The 20050-nt window shown below is 39.8% G+C and overlaps 1 protein-coding gene across 3 annotated transcripts in view; it reads left to right on the top strand.

Annotated features, from left to right (window-relative positions):
* Positions 1–20050, top strand: part of LOC132834999 (AP2-associated protein kinase 1-like) — a 77373-nt gene that overhangs the window by 39653 nt on the left and 17670 nt on the right. For all 3 annotated transcript variants that reach the window (XM_060854220.1, XM_060854221.1, XM_060854222.1), the window contains exons 11-12: positions 6995–7179; positions 13597–13761. In XM_060854220.1, the coding sequence (XP_060710203.1) occupies positions 6995–7179; positions 13597–13761 (350 nt within the window). The remainder of the gene's footprint in view (positions 1–6994; positions 7180–13596; positions 13762–20050) is intronic.

Genomic DNA, 20050 nt, shown 5'->3' on the forward strand with positions numbered 1-20050 from the left:
GCAATTTACGTAGCCAATTCAATTGACCTACAAATCTTTGGACTGTGGTAGGAACCCGGAGCACCCAGAGGAAACCCACGCAGACACGAGCAGAACGTGCAAACTCTACACAGACAGTCGCCCAAGGTGACAATTGAATCTGGGACTGTGGCGGCACGGTGGCCCAGTGGTTAGCACTGCTACATCACAACGCCAGGGACCAGGGTTTGATTCTAGCCTTGGGCGACTGTGTGGAGTTTGCACATTCTCCCTCTGTCTGCGTGGGTTTCCTCCCAGTGCTCCGGTTTCCCCCCATAATTCAAAGATGTGCAGGTCAGGTGAATTGGCCATGCTAAATTGCCAGTAGTGTTCGGTACATTAGTCATGGGTAAATATAGGGTAGGGGAATGGTCTTGGTGGGTTGTTTTTCAGAGGGTAGGTGGGGACCTGTTTGGCCAAAAGGGATGTTTCCATACTTTCGGGAATCTAAAAAAGAAGGTAGAGGAACACATTTGCATGAAAATTAGACATACAAGAATTACGGAGCAGTCATAATGAGGGATATTTAAAAATGCTGATATAGTCTGGAAATAAGTTGTAACTGTACACAAGGGCCAGAGTTTCTAGATTTTCTTCAGGAGAATTTTCTACATCAAAGTATAATTTCATTGCACCAAGCGATGAGAAATTGAGATCTGGTTTGGAGAATGAGGTGGGTCAAATGGATCAAGTATCAGTTGGGGTGCATTTAAATGACTGTGATTGTAGCATGACTAGACTTTTTTGTTTCTATGGAAAAACACCAGGAGCAATCCAGAGTAAAATAATTAATTTATTAATTTCAAGAACGTAGGAACGGAGCTAAAAATGAGATTAGTGAATAAAGCTACAAGAGAAGTATTGTGAACTGGAAGGAAAATGGTGAATAAGCTATTATACGCAGGCTAGTAGAATAGAAAAATGTTGCAGATTTAATTTAAAGCAACATGGTGTGACAGCTTTCATTGTTCAGAAGATTGAGAGGCAAATGAGATGAGGGAATAATTCTAAGGGAGATGCAGCAGCATAGGGGCCTCGGAATTTCTGTGGACAAATTATTGAATGTGGCAAAACAAGTTGAGAAAGCAGTTAATAAATCATTAGGTCCTTGGGCTTTATGGAAAAGGCCATATGGTACAAAATGGGGAAGCTATTAAAAGAAATATGAAATGCCGTTTGAGTCTGAACTTGCCAAAGCTGGGCAGCATGTTTTAGCACAGTTATTGAAGCATTAGAAAGACCGCAGAAAAGAAATAATATTTGGAGCTGAGGTCACAAGCAGCGCAGCCATGATTTTTATTGAATGATGGATCAGGCTTGAAAGGCCAAATGGCCAACGTTCTGTTCCTGGGTACTATGAGAATATTTCCAGCAATAAGTGTGTTCAGTTACATTAAAAGATTGAAGATTCTGGGATTTATCTCCTTTAGAGAAAAGAGGGTTAAGAGGATATATGATGATTGTGCCCAAAGTTGAGGGGTTGAGGTAAAGTAGATTATGAGGTGCTTCCATTGGCTGAAATGGTCATGGACTAGAAGACAACAAAAAATACCCTTCTTACAAAAAAAAGGCAAAAATCGATCCAGTGACAAGAGGAAAATAAATGTTTATATAGGGAATGGTTAGGATCTGCAATACTTGACTATTTGGTGGAGGCAGATTGAATCGTGATTTCCAGAAGCAACTTGGATGATTAACTGAACAAAAAGACCATGGAGGGTTAAGGGGAAGACAGGCAAACCCCACTGAGCTGATTTAGAGAGCTGGCAAGGACATGACTGGCCAAATAGCCGCTTCCTTTAACTATTTGACTTTTAGTTTTTTTTGAAGAAAAACTTTCTAGTAGATTGACTATACTTTGCTGAGAACTCAATTCATGCAATTGCAGACTATTTAAAGCTGGAGTGAAGATTTATCAATTTAAAGAATTCAGATGCAAGTAGAAATTTCAGTAATGGTTCTCTTCAAAATATTGTTTTGATTCTCAATTGCGTAAGAAATTGGATTTACAATACAATTCACAGCTCTGAGAGTAGCCCATAGCTATTTGGCTGACATTGACCATCTATTCCGTTAGAATCCAGGACTGTAAAGGATGCCTATTGTGTGGATATGGAGTGGAAATTCAGTACCAACTGGGTATTGTTATCTGTTCAGCTGGCACTGCATTTTCTCATCTCTGACTCTTAGCAATAGTAACCCTTTGCAATCCTGGCAAATTCTACAGTCACATAATCATTAACTAAACAGCCTTCATCTACTTGAAATCTGAGTCAGTCGATCTCTAAAAGGCATTCGTGAATCTTAGCCCTATTGCTGCCATACCAGAGAACTTAAAAAAATTGAGAGCTTTTATACTTTCTGTTCTTTGCAGTAATATAATTTACAAATCAGAACTTGTAACACATTTAGAAGAACACTGGCTATAAAAGGCAAACGTGATATGTGACACAGCTTCACCAATACTTCAGAATGCAGAAGTAATTACTTTCACATTCTGAGGGAATCAAAGTTGGAAAAAAGAATATGGGATACAATACTGCATAACCAGCTGTGCAGTCTGCATCCCTTTTGAATGTGGTTTCCCTACATAGTGCAGGGTCAGAGAATGGGAAATGTGAGGGTACGTGGTACTCTGAATTTTAAGATATTGAGATACCTTAAGTTGCCAGGTTTATGATTTTATTTGTTCAGGTGTACCTATTAATAATTCAGTGCCATGAGGTATGAAATTATAGAGGATTTTCAATTGTGAAACATAAATGACTCTCAAAAATAATATTCTAAAGTACTTAAGTTGTGCCACTTAGATTCTGACAGTAAATCCTTAGGCACTCCAATTCCAGTGCAACAAATAGTATTGGTGTGTCTTATTTACAATGACATCCAGTAGGAAAAGAAAAAAGCTTTTGATGCAATGTGACTATGCATCAACACTCCTTTTCACTAATCAAGCCTGTCTCCTTCCTAGTTCCAAACTCCCAGCTCAGCACTGTCCCCATGACTTGTCCAGACTTGTCCTACCTGCCTATCTCCTTTTCCATCTATCCACTCCACCCTCTTCTCCCTGACAAACACCACCAGGGATATATTTCCCTCCCCACCCCTTTCCACCTTCCGCAAAAACCGTTCCCTCCGTGACTACCTGGTCAGGTCCACGCCCCCCTACAACCCACCCTCCCATCCTGGCACTTGCCCCTGCCACGCCCCCCTACAACCCACCCTCCCATCCTGGCACTTGCGCCCTCACCTCCTCCCTCCCCTCTATCCAAGGCCCTAAAGGAGGCCTTCCGCATTCATCAAAGTTTTACCTGCACATCCACTAATATCATTTATTGTATCCATTGTTCCCGATGCGGTCTCCTCTACATAAGGGAGACTGGGCACCTCCTAGTAGAGCGCTTTAGGGAACATCTCCGGCACACCCGCACCAATCAACCACACCACCCCGTGGCCCAACATTTCAACTCCCCCTCCCACTTTGCCGAGGGCATGGAGGTCCTGGGCCTCCTTCACCGCCGCTCCCTCACCACCAGACACCTGGAGGAAGAACGCCTCATCTTCCACCTCGGAACGCTTCCACCCCAGGGCATCAATGTGGACTTCAACAGTTTCCTCATTTCCCCTTCCCCCACCTTGCCCTAGTTCCAAACTTCCAGCTCAGCACTGTCCCCATGACTTGTCTGGACTTGTCCTACCTGCCTATCTCCTTTTCCACCTATCCACTCCACCCTCTCCTTCCTGACCTAGTGCTCTATGCTACTTTCTCCCCACCCCCACCCTCCTCTAGCTTATCTCTCCACGCTTCTGGCTCAGTGCCTTTATTCCTGATGAAGGGCTTTTGCCTGAAATGTCAATTTTGCTACACATTGGATGCTGCCTGAACTGCTGTGCTCTTCCAGCACCACTAATCCAGAATCTGGTTTCCAGCATCTGCAGTCATTGTTTTTACCTCCTTCATATTCCAGCTGATCCTTCATTCGCAAGTACACCATGCAGGTGCATACAGTTTTAAAAACTGATCCTATTTTCCCCCTGGATACTATGACCATTCACCAATGAGAGAGTTATTTTGAGACCTGAGATATACATATTCAGAGCCACACAAAATCAGTTCTAAGAGGATTTTTGTGCCTGTTGAAGAATGGGTTGAGATGAGAGCTGCGCCAATGCTGAGGTAACAGGTTTCTACATTATTCGCAATGAGTTGAATCAGTATCTGAGTAGATCCACAAATTTATTTAGCTTATTGATTTTTATTCTTTGCTATATCAAAGAAGGCTAGAATTCACACATCAGTATGATATATACCATAACCCAAGAAAAAACAAACATATAAATGGAAAACAAGCTATACCACAGTGCTTTATCCATATGCTCACTGAAGATGTTACCTAGTATGCTTCCAAAATATCTAAAAACCAACCTTGCAGCTCAACGAGCAAACTTACATCCAGAACCTCAACTGGAGCTACAAATCTTCTCAAAACTCGCTAATAAATCATATAAAATCGAATAATAGTCGATCTCATATTAAAGTTGACCCCCTATGTTTGGCCAAAAATCTTGGAATTTTCCATATATCTCATGTAAAAGTCAATCCTAGTTCTTTACAGATAACAGATCGACATTTGTAAGTCAAGGTATTATCCTGTACATAAATGTTAAGATGAGGAAATGAATTTCTTTCTCCTGCTGTTGTGTGATTTGATGTACAATTCACATAATTTTGGCATGAGTCAGGTGACAACCAACCTTGTGGAATAAAGTCATATACCTAGTTGAGGTTTTGAATTTCTTCAGTTTGTGTAAAAATGCCCTTTGGAACAAAATAAAATAAATAGTATTTAAACTGAAAGTTATTGATGATGCAGAGAAGACTCATAACTGTGTAGCAGCAAGAGATTTTTGTGTTTCAGAGAAACTGGAGAAAGATATTGAACCAACTTCAGACAGTGCTAAAATAAAATTGTGCCATCAGAGGTAAACCTAGCAAGTGGCCACAATTGAAGAAAGTACTGAATGCGTACTTCAAAATCGTCAAAATAGAAAATGTGTTAGTCGGAAGCCATCCGAATTCATGCATGAAACAAATCAAAGAAGGATGGAATTTTGGATTTTAAGGCAAATGCTGGATGGTGCATAAGGATCATGAGAAGGCCTGACTTAGTACTTCAGCGGAGAACTAAGATTGCATAAAAGCTGCCTGCTAAACGAGAAGATAAGATATTAAAGTTTAAATGGTTTGTAATCCGAAATCGGTAGAAAGTTATCATGCATCAGAAACGTGGTCGAAACGCCTATTGCTCATGACATGCCAGACAACCAAAAAGGAGAAAAAACTGTATTGGTAATAACCACTGGCCATGAGAAAAGTAAGTTCACTTTAGTTCTTTTTTGTATGGCTGATGGCACTAAGGTAAAACAGATGGCTATTTTTAAGAGAAAAACTTTGTACAAAAGGAACTGTTGGTTCATATGCAACCACAAGGCTGGATAGATGCAGGTTGATGTAGAAAGTGGATAAAGGAAGTTTAGGATATATGATCTGGTGGACTATGGAAGGACAAGAATTTGCTCGTCTGGGATTAGTTTAGATCCAATCTAGTGAAGAATGTTGTTGATAACATCCAATCACATAAGACTAATGTAGCTGTAATTCCTGGCAGACTTACAAGGGTTTTGCAACCAATAGATGTTGGTATGAATAAGCCATTTAAGGACATGATGAAAAAGAAGTGGAATAACTGCATACATGATGGAGAAAAAAAAATACAAGAAAGGAGGCAGTATGTGACCTCCAGCACTGCCACTGATCTGTGAATGGATCGTTGATTCATGGAAGGAAGTAAAGACTGAAACTATTTTCAAATCATTCAGGGAATGTGGACTTGCAAATGCATTGGATGGTATAGAGGATGATTATTTATGGGATGACATAGATAAAGAAGAAGAAGCGAATGATGTGCTACTGCTAACTACAGACGTGAGGATGACGAGGATCCATACGATATGATTCATCCTGATGATTATGAAGCTTTATTCAGTGCTGAAGATGTTGAACAGTGTGACTTTGCAGGATTTTAATTAATTTTGGTATTGGACGTTTAATTGAAGATGTAACGTGTACCAGAAGTTGAGTTAAAACTGTGGTATATTTCTACTTCACTTTTTTGATTGTATAAATAAAAGCTTACTACTGTTAATTCATTTTGATTTCTATTGTCTTTATTCAATAATTACTATAATTCATTGTGGTTTTCTTTCTTTATTTGTTTAGAGATCAATTGGGCTGTTGCTCATGATACAGTATGAATTTTGATGGGTATGAATTTCAGACCCTCAAAAGTAGTATCTATATAATGGTCTACTCCATAAATTTAACATTAAAAAGCAGTCTAAAAAATTCATCTATTACTTGAGTATACACGGTAATTGTACCTCTATTATCTATCATAATAGCTGCTGTCTATCTGGCTGTGGATGAAAACTGTGATGATTGTGAATTCTGATGCAAAGAATTATCTTAAACTTCCAAGATGTTCAGATAGTAGCTGTAGAGTTTCATTTTGAAGCTTGGATATTGTTGTCAGCTGGATTCTCACGGGTCCTTTGAATTTGAAGTCCTAAAGGCATAATAATCCAAAGCTTGTAAGCAGAACTGCAAATTGACAAATTGTCAGTTTTTCAATGCTAAAGTAATGGCTGCTGATTCAAAGAACCAATGTCAAAAAAATTCAAGAAAAGAAGTGTTGTAAATCAACTGAATTATGTCTAACAAGATTCTGACCAATACAGAAATTCTTGCACATAATTGAGGAATCCATTTTATTGAAAACTGTATGTATCATGTCTTTACATGCACCGGTTCCATTCACAGCTTTTAGGGTGAATGATGAAAAATTTTGCATTTCAGATCTATGAACCAAACAGTGATCAGAGCATATTAAACGTTTTGAATTTTTCATTTGGACAGGAGTTCCAGCTGCAAACTGTGGACACTTTGCTCAATTACTTGGCCAACAAACAAACATTCAGCCAGTACAACCTCAACAACATCTGCAACTGAAGCCACAGGCACAACTTTTACTTCAACAGCAGTATTTGTTGCAACAACATCAAGCATATTTCCAGCAACAGCAAATACTTCAGACTGCACAGGTAATGCTCAATTTCATGTAAAGTTCTACTTTGGTGATGAAATGGAGGAAAAACTACGAAAGCAATTGGGTGCAATGCAAATAGTCCACCATTGGGTACTCAATTCTCCATTTGATGCTTCAAGCATGAGGTGCTCATGGCTATTTGGCTTAAAGATTGGGATGATCATGTCAACTGCCTCTGCCATTTCCCCTTACTCACCTAGCCATCGAGCAATGCTTCCTACAAATTTGCTCTATTGCACAACTTGCATTGATCTCTCTCTTTCCTATTCCAATTTTTTCCCTTCTCTAAACACATCTTGTCCAAAATAACTACCTGCTTCTTTGATTCTATTCCCACTAAACTGTGAACTACCCAGGTTCCCTTCTTGATTCACTTGAATGATAGCTCTTGAGGTGCTGCCACCCTGTCTTCCAAATCTGCCACCTTTACTTCTGTCCTCAAGATGTTAGCTTTTCACCTCTTCTCCCTTTTGCAAACAATTGCCCAACTCCTCCCTCCCTTTTCTCATCAAAGTCAATGAATGTTGACTCCCATATTTATGCCCATCTGTCCAGAACTTCATCTTTGAATTCCTCCACTCAGGTTTTGTTTTTGTCATAATACAGAAACTGCTTATCAAAGTCACACATGCCCCTTACCTGATTCCTTTAAAGGTAAAACTAGCCTTAGTTGGCCTGCTTACAGCCCTTTGAATGGTTGACCTCACCTCCCTTAGCTAGCAGGCCAGACTTCATGTGAAGCTCTCCCTTGTCCTGGTTTCTCTCCTACGTCTAGTCAAACCATTTTTGAATCCATCTTGTGAAACCCATCTCTGTTTATTGACCCAGCATTTCTGACCTCATTGACTGACTAGATTAGCTTTTATTCTGAAATACTCATTCAAATCCCTCCATAACCTTACTCCTCCCTATCAGTGGAACCCTTTTGACAACACTACCTTTCAATGTATTTTCGTTGAAGCATTCTCGATTTTATCCTGGAGAACCTTCTCTAAGTCTCCTCTCTTTTCCACATACCTCTTTTAGCGTGCTCCTTAAAATGCCCCCTCCTCCTCTGAAACTTTTGGCCATCTGCCCTAACATCTCACTATGTAGAATGGTGTCAAATGCTTTGTAGTGTTCTTGTGTGCCATCTTAGGATGTTGCATTAATTCAAGGGTGTTGTATAATTACAAGCTGTTGGTGGCCCATTCAATTACTATAATTTCATGAGAAGTTCTAACTCACTGGTTTTCTGTCACTAGATTTAACTAACTTTTTACATTTATCTTTTGGTAATAAGTTTTTAGAGCCATCCATGCTTTGAGCTATATACATACCCTATTCCCAGGTATGTCCAAATTGGTGACTAACCAGTATAAAATCTTTTGCTTTTTTTGAATTTGTTGCCACTTCTTCAGTCATTATAGAATTATTACAGCACAAGAGCAGGCTGTTTGACCAATGCCAGACGATATCTGCTTCTCTTTGTAGAACAATCCAATCAGTCCTTCTATCCTCTTTCTCTAGCCCAGCAAGCTTATTTCACTCAAGTGCCTGGCTGAGTTAATTTTGACATCACTGTTCTTCAATGACCTTCATATGCAATGAATTCCAGGTTGCAACTACTTGCTGGGTTTATTTTAAGAAAATGTGTTGTTTAAAACCTTGAATCTGTATGTGCTTGTTCTTGGACTATAAGCCAATCAGAACAGTTTTCTTTTCTCCACCTTCTCTAAACCTACCATCATTTTGTATATCCTGTATCAAATATATCCTTAATCTCCTTTTCTCCAGAAAGAACAATCCCACTTTCTGTGATGTAACCTTGTAGCTAAATTCTCTAAGCTCTAGAATCATTTTGATAAACCTTTTCTACATTCTTTGGTATCCATCACATACTTCTGCAAGTGTAGAGGCCGAAGCTAGATGCAATAATCCTGGTGTCCTAACCAGACCTGTATAAAGGTACAGTACAATTTTCCTGCTTTTGTACCCAATACTTCTGTACATGACCCTCAACTACCAAAGATTAGTCAATTTCTCAAAATGATCATCTCCTCAAAACTCACGCCTTGCAACATTAGCTTTGATAACTTTGTTTGTTATAGTTAATTGTGCTGATCTTCTCCAGTGCTTCAGTTCCATTGCCAGCAGTGCTGGTTTCTTGCCCTTTCTTGGCATTTCAGGATCACTTCATGTATCTATTTGATGCAGCATTTTCTTGGAAAACATAATTTTTCTTTGAACTTTCTTCGAGTCCCATCAGACTGTGCCTCAAGGAATCCTTCAGTTAGCATCTATCTCAGTTGAAGTCTACTTTGATAATGCTAGTGGAAGAAGGTAATTATGTATGGTAATTAAAAATGTTGTATTTATCATTCTGCAAGCAATAGAAGCTGAGTCTTTGCTTATATCACAAAAGAACTTGAAGTCACAAGTAGAAACGTTCAATGCCATAATTGGTGACAATAACCCTTGCTTTGCCGCCTTGCTAATTTATTCAGTGCAAATTCAGTCCATTTGACCTAATCTACAAACAGAGTCTTGTACTTGTAAGATTAGAGAACTTTGGTGTTGGGGGAAAAGTAAGTTTGCCCAGTTGGAGGTTAGGCCAATGTCGTTATCACGACTCAGGTCTTCAACGTTTAGAAGAAATATGGTGGTGTTATGTCTTCTGGAGGCAGAATGGTGCCAAACGTGCATTGCTGGATTATTTCTTTTTGGTAGTAGCCAGTATGTTAGCTGATATTGTCTGTCTGACTTGCAATGTTGACTGAAAATCTTGAAAGCAAATAGGCAGTAGCAGTAACTTGTGGTTTTCAAGTGAACATGCTAAGTATATATGCAAGTTATTGGTTTAGATCTTGTGACATTAAGCTGGATAACATATTTGATACCTGTTTCATCCGCTGAGTGTTTAATGAGGAGACTTGAACCTAGACGTGTGGAGTCAGCCTCAAATCACCTTCCAAAAAAATTGTGTTCTCGAGGGATCATTATCAGGGGCATGAAGGCACACTGTCAGGCAATTTGAATTATGTTAAACTGCTAAGAGGGTGTTTTGTGCTCATTTGATATAGTTTCTGTAAATCTGGCAGTGATGTTTTCTCTGCCTTAAATAAATTAGAAATACTGATTGTGACAGTGGAATTCCAGTGTTGAATAAACATGTGCTAGTGACTGGATTTTGCTTGAAGTTATATAAATTGTCTTTGCCAGTTAGCTTCACAGAATATAGTTTTTTTTTCCCCCAAAACAGTTTTTTTTGTCAGGTTCTTTAGGATTTAAGGTAACTGCACATTTATTTTCAGTGTTTTCATTTCTTTGTGAGGGGACAATTCCTTAAACACTCTTCTGTTGTATGGGATTATTCAGAACTTCATTTTAACTGTTGACTTTTGTCTGTTTTTCCAGGCGGACTGATAACATTCAGGATGTCTTTATTCCCAGTTCTGCAGTGCTATTACTTAAAGGCGATTCGGTTTATTTGTGTTCTGTTATAATATCAAGTAATTTCTTCACACACCAAGTTATATATTATGGAATGGAACAGTGCCATTTTTAGGTGGCAGGAAAGGTTTTTTTCAGCCAGTTCATAGAGTCATAGAGATGGACAACATGGAAACACGCTTCGGTCCAACCCGTCCATGCCAAACAGATATCCAAACCCAAACTAGTCCCACCTGCCAGCACCTGGCCTATATCCCTCCAAATCCTTCCTATTCATATACCCATCCAAATGCCTCTTAAATGTTGCAATTGCACCAGCCTCCTCCACTTCCTCTGGCAGCTCATTCCATGCATGTATCCCCCTCTGTGTGAAAAGGTTGCCCCTTGGGTCTCTTTTATATCTTTCCCCTCTCACCCTAAACTTATACCCTGTAGTTCTAGACTCCCCGACTCCAGGGAAAAGACTTTATGAGCGGCATGGATAGGATAAATAGATAATTTTGTAAGCCTCTATAAGGTCACCCCTCAGCCTCCGATGTTCCAGGGAAAACAGCCCCAGCCTGTTCAGCCTCTCCGTGTAGCTCAAATCTTCAAAGATTTCTGCCATGTTTCTTCATTTCATAGGGTCTTGGTCTCAGCCCAATGAGTCTGCACTGCCGTTCAATGAGATCATGGCTGATGTGACCATCCTTAACGTGACATTTCTGCTGTGTCTCTCTCTCTGTCACACACACACTCTCTTTACTTGCTCCACAATTAACTGTCTGCTCTGCAATCTGAAAAGTTTGAACTGGTGGTGTGACCGTTGTATCTTCTTGATGCTGCATTGTCACATTAAAGGAAGGCATTAGTGGGAACGCAAAGTAGCAGTGAGATGGGAACCTTGACAGCATGGAGGGTATTAGGGGAAAGATATAAGGGGCAACTTTTTCACGCAGAGGATGGTACGTGTATGGAATGAGCTGCCAGAAGAAGTGATGGAGGCTGGTACAATTGCAACATTTAAGAGGCATTTGGATGGGTATATGAATAGGAAGGGTTTGGAGGGATATGGGCCGGGTGCTGGCAGGTGGGACTAGATTGGGTTGGGATATCTGGTCGGCATGGACAGGTTGGACTGAAGGATCTGTTTCCGTGCTGTACATCTCTATGACTCTGTGACTATGTGGATCTGAACAGTTATGTTTAAATGAATAGGTTTGTGACAGCAAAGTTTGACTTTAATGGCACGTGGAAAGACTTTTTGACAGAGGTTGAGGGGATATTTTACATGAGATCAGCTATTACTCAAGCATATATGGTGGTCAAGCAACATCAAAGCAATGTCTTTTTGAAAGGCCATGCAGGAAGGATGAGAGTAGACTAACTAGTACAAGATTGAATAAAGGTAAAGTCACCATAGTGTTACCAGGCCACATGGCTGATAATGGTTGGTGTTGGGATTAGCTAAATTCTTGCAGAGAGTAGCATGGATATTATGAGTCCAAATGAGTGTTAGCTGTAACCATTCTGTGATTATAGTTAAATCGGTACTTGTTTATTGGAGATTTATTGCAACTGCATTGGTGAAAACAATGAAAAGAAGGAATCCTGAGAAGGGCTAGTCATAGGAATGGTGATGTTCTGAGATGATTACACTAAAGTTACACATAATTCCATTATGTTTTTGTCAAGAGCAGTGAAATATAGCAGAGCATCGGTCTGCATCAATAAGTGTGCTGCTCTTGAATCTAGTCCTTGGTGACTTGATACATTAAATTGATGTTGTTAGTTTCAAAGTAGGCCTGCTGTTTAGCATAAACCTCTTCATTTTTCTAAACTTTTTTGCAACAAAGGATTGAGAAAGGAGTTGCACATTTTTATTTAAAAAAGCAAATTACGCAACTCTTAAATCCTGTTTATGCTGCTGCTTTGTTTATACAGTGGAGGGGGCTGTTGTAGATGGGCTGGCAACAGGTTACTACTGATTGATTTTTTTTGAGGTTGTGACTAGTTATGGATAACCAAGTCTATTAGGTTGACAGTAACTATTTACTTGTTCCTGGCTAGTTGAACATCTTGTGATTGTGAACAATACAGGCAAAAGCCTTCAGAATGCTGCAAAAGGCTAATGGTGTGTCTTTCTCTTCAGTAAAATACCGAAAACCTGAAAAACACTAGTTTAATTTCCCTCACCCGATGTTACAAGCCATGGCCTTTATAACCAATACCCAAGAGAATTTGCAGTTGGTGTACTAATCACCTGCTCATCCTTGGAAGAGGAAAGAACCCGAGAAAAAATGATTATTCAACAGAGTTCTGACAAGCAAAAGGATCATCTCAAAGATCTTTGTGAACTAAACTGGGATAGTTAAACTGCTTCCCCAGTATTATAACCTGCATGCAGTCATTTTTGAGGTAATCAATGATGGAGTGGCTTTTGGGTGAGTTCCAAAGCTAGGTCATGGAAGGAGAAAATGTAAGGGTCCGTTGTAAAATTTTAAGATTTGACAACCTACAGTCTCAACATATTTTGGATGTTGTTGGAGTGGTATGCTGTTGAGAAATCTATGATCTGATTTAGCCACATTAGCTATTTGATGTATCTTGTGGGATTCAAGCATGGTTTGTATGTTTACCTCTGTTTAATACAGGCAGTGAGAATATAAGTTGTATTTGTATTGTAGACTGTTATCGTTCTGACTTTGTGCAGTAAAGTGTACTAGTGTTTGTTCAAAACCTTGGAATCTTGTGGTTTTATTCTTTTCGTGAGCATTTCGGATTTTGCTCTTTTGACGACTTTTTAAAAAGAAGTTGTAGGTCCCAAGCTAGATCTTAACAAAGCTGGTGTATGGGCTTGGATCATAAAATCCATACTAAACAAGTTTTATACATGTGAATAAAAACAATTGAAGAGTCCTGTTGACAACATGTGGTAATGGCTGTAATTCCATTTATTTTCTAAACCAAGAGAACCTAATGCTGTATTCCACTAATTTAGCGTTACCAAGTGATGCAGCGGGCCCAGCAGCAGATGATGCAGAACTGTTATCTTCAGCAGCAGTACACAACAGCCTTGCAGCACCAAGCAACTTTGCAGCAGATGATGGCACAAGTGTCTGTTCAACAGATGGCTTTACAACAACAGCAACAGCAACAGGCTCTGGTGAGAACTTAAAAATGCAGTTATTTAATTAGTTTTTTTACTAGTGCTTTATCTACATAATTTCATCTTGTTGAACCAATAGAATTTTCAAATCTGAGCACTTGGTCCCATTTGTAAATGCACTGTTCAACAACGATAACTTAATCTACACAGCATTTCTGAAATGCGAAACTGTTCTGTGCTATTAAATGTGATGGTCAGAAATAAATGGAGCAAAATTGGGTGATATTGGGAAGGCTAAAAGTTAGAGTTGCTTTAAGGATCTTATAAGTGAGAGAAATTAGAGTTAGAGGTCTAAGGAGGAACACCCAGAAGATAGGGTCTAAATGGTCAGTGACATGGCAGTCAATGCTGGAGGAAAGGGTGTGTTTTAGGAATGGTTGATTATTGAAATTGGTAAGGACAGAGCTGATGGGTGAATGTGACTCCTCCCACTCCCTTGGCGACATATCCATCCTAGACTTTCCCCACTACCAAAATAAGTCCACGCACAAACTGGAGGAACAACACCTCATATTCTGTCCAGAGTTTACAGCTCAATGGCCTTAAAATCTCCCAACCCCCAACCTCATCCTATGTCCAGCCTTCCCTGTCCTCCCTGCCACCTTGACTTCACCTAACCTGTCCATCTTCCTTCTCACCTACCCACTCCACCCTTCCCACTGACTGGTCATAATAACCCCCAACCTGCATCCATCTACCTTCTCCTCCCACCTCCCCATCTCCCGCTCTTTATTTCTCTGCTCCCTTCCCTCCTCCCCAGTCCTGATGTAGGGTTCCAACTCAAAACGTTGACTTTCCTGCTCCAATGATGCTGCCTCACCTGCTGTGCTTTTCCAGCTCCATTTTTTACTGACTCTGACTTCCAGCATCTGTTGTCCTTAATCATCTCCAAGCTATTGAGGTTGCTAAACAACCTGTTTTACCTTGAGACTGTGGCTGTACATAAAATCCATGGCAAAGTACAACATTTGCAGTTAGTTCTCAAGATAATATTTTGTATCTTCCCAGCTGATGGAGTTGTACCTCACCTAAGACTGGATGTTTGGCAAACAATCTTAAAAGATGCAGGCAGTAGTAGAGGTTTGCCAGAGGTGAAGTAGTAGCAGAACTGGGTATCATCACTGTAACTCCTGATTGCAGTAGTTGCAGAGTAGGGACTCTTGTTGGCAAGATTGTGGCTGCAGTGGCAGGAGTGCGGTATGCCCAGAGGGTGGAGCTTCTAGCATAATCAAGGTAACAGCAGAGTCAGAGATTCCTGGTTCTGGTTGTGATAGGCTCAGAGCTAGGGACTCCTGGTTATTGGCGAGGCGGCAGTGGGAGCTCCTGGTTGTGGTTGGCTTGGAGCTGGAGACCCCTGGTTACTGGCAAGGCAGTGGTTGCAGTAGGTCCAGAGCCAGGGACTTCTGATTATTGGCAAGGTGGTGGCAGTGGAGTTGTGGACTCCTAGTTGCAGGGCAAGTATGGGTTCAGCATGGGACCCAGCATTGGTACCAACACTGGCGAGATGGACCCAGCTGCCAAGAGACAGGACCTGAAGAGGGGTGACTCCATTGGGTGGTGCTGGAGGTTCAGGACTCTTTCTTTCAGTTATATCTTTTTATTCTTTCTATTCTTAAACTATTCAAAATGGTGCTAAATTGTGGCAACAGTTGAAACTTTTCACAATATTTTACAGTATGATCAACTAAATCATTCAATTTAATTCATCAATGCATTCATGAAGACTTGATTCCACATGTATAGATGTTGTGCCAAAGGATAGTGTTATGACATGGTGGTGAACCCCTCTTAATTAAAGTAAACACCCAGAAAAGCTCACCTGTCCTTGTAATCTGTTAAAATATGAGTGACAGAACTCCCAAATTTCATGAATTAAAGAAAGTAGTATCAATTTATCTTTACCTCTAAAAGTGTACATTAAACAACAACTATTCACAACTGTAAGTCCCCCTTTTTCTTAACTGCTTATTATCTGCCTCCAACTCTATAACAATATGCTGTACCAGTAAAACACTACTAAAATTACATCAACTTAATTTCAATACCATACAGCAGCTGTCGTCTTCGGTGTCTGTTTTCCGGCTGAAGATCTCCATGGGTTGTCGTCTTTCTTTTTACTGTGAAGATGTTTCATATGAAAAGATACCCTTGGTAAAGAGTGTTTTGATGTCTTGGGTCTCTCTCGATGGGAGTTGCTCTGTCTGATTTTCAAAATGCCTGCATTTTTTTAATATGCCCAACATTGGATTGTCTCATTGGTTCGATATTGGCAAAACAAAAAACCCAAACAAGTTTGAATTTAAGTATTCTGGGGCGCAATTTAAACTGATAAGTTGAATTGTCAAAACAGCAACCAATTCCGGTATCTATTTCACAGCCAAATGTTATATATTTTTGTAATTTTCCAGTACACTCTGAGACTGTCCTTGTAAGCTCTCTGTGCAGAACAACATTCACTCTGCCTTAAAGGTAGAGTACATGCTTTCAACTCCATAACACCTCCCCCTTGAAGAAAAGAATGAACCATCATAATGAAAAGATGGCTTCTTTTTTTCTAATTCTTAATCCCATTACAGTGAAATGCACAGGTTATTAATCAAACTTCACTTTAATTTCTACACGCTTATATAACATTGGAATCTGTTCAATCCTATTTATACTTTCTCCTTTAAATCCACGAAATGCATTTGCTACCACAATTTTACAACCCGCAACATGTGCAATTTGTAAATCAAAATCTATAGAGTAAGACTCCAATGAAATACTCTCATATTTTTGTCTTTAAGTCATTTTAGAATATAAGAGGATTGTCGTCTGTGTACACAACTGTCTTCGACACATTATTCGTCACTTAAACACTAAACTGTTGTATGGCCAGGACCAAACTCAGCAATTTTTCGATAGTAGAGTAGTTTCACTTGTGGGTGTTGAGTTTCTTTGAAAAGTAGCCAGTTGGCCATACAGTTCCACCATCATCATCCTGTAATGTTACAGCTCCAACTGCTATATCGTTAGCATCGATTGCAACTTTGAAGGGTTTCAAATGTGGTGTAGCGGTTACTACTGCTTTTAAGTCCTCAAATGCCTCCTGGCATTGTTCTGTCCATTGAAATTTTGTATTTTTATTTAGTAAATCTGTTAGTGTACCACCACACTGCTGAAGTTTGGAACAAGCTTCTCGTAGAATCTGCTCTGGCCCAAACATTTTTCGAGGTTGGTCGTGGCAATTCCACGATGGCCTTTGTCTTTGCATTCCTTGAGGGGGTCAACCATCCATGACCGACGTTATGTCCCTCTGCCATTGCAAATTCTGCTTTCTTTTAAGTTTGTTTTAAGTTTTGCTTCTTGTAATTGTTCAAAGAGCTCTGCCAACTGTACCATGTGATCTTTCCATAATTCGCTAAAGAACACTACCAGATACACTGCACAATTTGTTAATCCAGCCACAACTCTGGTATCTATTTCACAGCCAAATTTTCATTTTCCAGTACACTCTGAGACTGCTCTTATAAGCTATCTGTGCAGAACAGCATTCACTCTCTCTTCAAGGTAGAATACATGCTTTCAACCTCAAAACAATAGCTTGTGAATAAGGAAATGTTCAGGGACTTTTGAGGTTGAAGATAAAGGATAGATAGATTATTTGAGGTAATAGTGTGGGGATAGGAACTTCAGTAGAAAGGATCACTGAAGGTCTTTTGTCAATGCTTCCATAATAATGGGTGAAATTGACTGAGGTCAATACCACTCAGGTGTAAAGACATGCATTCGTTACGAATGCTGTAACTGAGCGTATCAAAGATGTAAACGGTGAGAATGAATAAGGCACTATTATCAAAGTCTCAGTGTTACTTGTACGTTTGTTTTAGGGTTACTTATCAGGGCCAAGTGTCAAATATGACTCAGTATGTATCACCATTGTTGCTGATTCACAAGATTTTGAGTTCAAGTCCCATCCCATGTTATGAGCACAAATGCTTTTACTGACATTTCAGAGCAGTACTGAGCGAGTGCTGCTTTGCTGTCTTTTGATGAAATGATAAACTGAGCCCATCTGCCAAATGGGTGGATGTAAAAGCTTCTCTGGAAGTATTTCAAATAATGCAAGAGAAGTAGTCTTGGTATCCAGGTTCAAATTTAGCACCACAGAAAACTTGATATCTGGTCATAATTACATTGCTGTTTGAGGGAGCTTATTGTGCACATTTGCTGCTACATTTCTGATGTTACAACACTTCAAAATTACTTCATTGACTGTAAAATACTTTGAGACATAGTAGTTGGGAATCATGAGTACAGGTCTTAGAAAATTTAAGCAGATAAATTACAGGGGGATTGAGCAATGAATTGGGAGAAGACCACATATTCTTAATACAGAAGAAAGGTGATGGTGGAATGGGATGGTGGTTAGCAAAAAAAGCAGATTGAGAGTTGTGTGTTCGGGGAGTGGATGACTGCTGTGGTTTGAGAAGGAGATGGGATACCTACCTGATCAGCTCAATTCTGTGATGCTTAGCAATTAATATGGTAGCTGTCTGAAGACATCTGACCTGTCTGAAGACTCAAATGAGTCTGTAATTGCATCATGGATTTAAATAGCAGCATTCACTTCATACTTAATTAAATTGGTGCTACTTACTCATACAAAGTTTCTTAAAAATTTATTCATGGAATGTGCATGTTGGTAGTTAGTATTATTTATTGTTCATTCCTAGTTGCCATTGAGAAGATGGTGAACTGCCTTCTTGAAACCTTATGATCCATTTAAGGTTAGGGAGGGAGTTTCAGGATTTTGACTCAGTGGCACTGAAGGAATATCAAATATTTCCAAATGAAGGTGGTGTGATTGACTTGAGGTGGTGGTGTCCCCATGTGTCTGCTACCCTTGCCTTTCTACGTGGTGGGTTTTAGAAGCTGTTGTCTAAGGAACTTTGGTGAATATTTGTGTGCATTTTGTAGATGGCACATAGCACTGCCACTGAGTGTGGATGGTAGAGAGAGTGAATGATTGTGGATGTGGTACCAGACAAGCAGGCTGCTTTGTCCTGGATGGTGTGAAGTTTCTTGAGTATTGTTGGAGCTGCATTCAGCCAGGCAAGTGGAGAATATTTCATCGCACTCCTAACTTGTGCCTTGTAGATGGTAGGCAGGCTTTGGTGAGTCAGGAGGTGAGTTACTTGCTACAGAATTCTTGATGAAGGTCTTCTGCTCGAAATGTTGATTCTCCCACTCCTCAGATGCTGCCTGACCTGCTGTGCTTTTCCAGCACCACACTCTTGACACAGGATTCCTAGAGTCTAACTAGCTCTTGCAGTCACAGTATTTATATGGCTAACTCATTCATTTCTGGTCACTGGTAATCCCCAGGATGTTGATCGTAGGAGATTGTGGTAGTAATACTTTTGAATGTCAAGGGTGCTGAATAGATTATCTTTTGTTAGAGGTGGTCATTGGCTGGCACTTGTACAGTGTAGGTGTTACTTCCCATTATCAGCCCAATGTATTATCGATGAAGTAGCTCGTGATGTTTAGGCAGAGGATACTTCTACTGAGATGGTATGCTTTGAAATGGGGGAATGTGCACCTCACTCCTCTCTATTCAAGTTATAAAAGCTTGAGTAACTTTCTGTGGTCATTTTGATTTAATGAAATGCTGGTGTCATGGAGTAGTATTGTAATTGACATTTTGGGTTGATGACTTTTATCAGAAAGAGCAGCAACTTGAAACCTTAACATACTTTTTCTTTCTACAGATGCTGCTTGGACCTGAGGATTTCTAGCATTTTCTGTTTTTGTTTTGCCTCCTAAGTAATTTTGTTTGGTAGAATGTTAACGTTTACCAGGTTCATTGTGCACTTCCTTTCATTTAGTCCTGTGTATAAAGGTATCTTACTTTGGGAGGTCTAAGTCAACTTGACTGACTACCTTAAAGTAGTTGTTAATGCGATTACTTGTGCACTTGGAATTGTTCAAGTGCAGCCCAATCACAGTCATATTTAATCGTCAACGTTTTATTTTGTGGTTTACAATGTAACCTGATTAGATAATGTGTATTACAAACAACCGGAAGAGCATATTTTCGATTCATTAGCCAGTCTAGGATGTATGGCCGACATGCCTGACATTACATGAATGACAATGGATTGCGCAGAATTGCCCAACAACTTGGTAGCATGTTTGTTAGAACCATACTTGATTAACCCAAGTTTACGAAACCAAAATCAAAACTCCTGCTGTCAAATGTGATTCCACAATTTGGCAGCACTTGCTGGACACTCCTAATTGT

This window comes from Hemiscyllium ocellatum, chromosome 43 (genome assembly GCF_020745735.1).
Source record: "Hemiscyllium ocellatum isolate sHemOce1 chromosome 43, sHemOce1.pat.X.cur, whole genome shotgun sequence".
NCBI lineage: Eukaryota > Metazoa > Chordata > Chondrichthyes > Orectolobiformes > Hemiscylliidae > Hemiscyllium > Hemiscyllium ocellatum.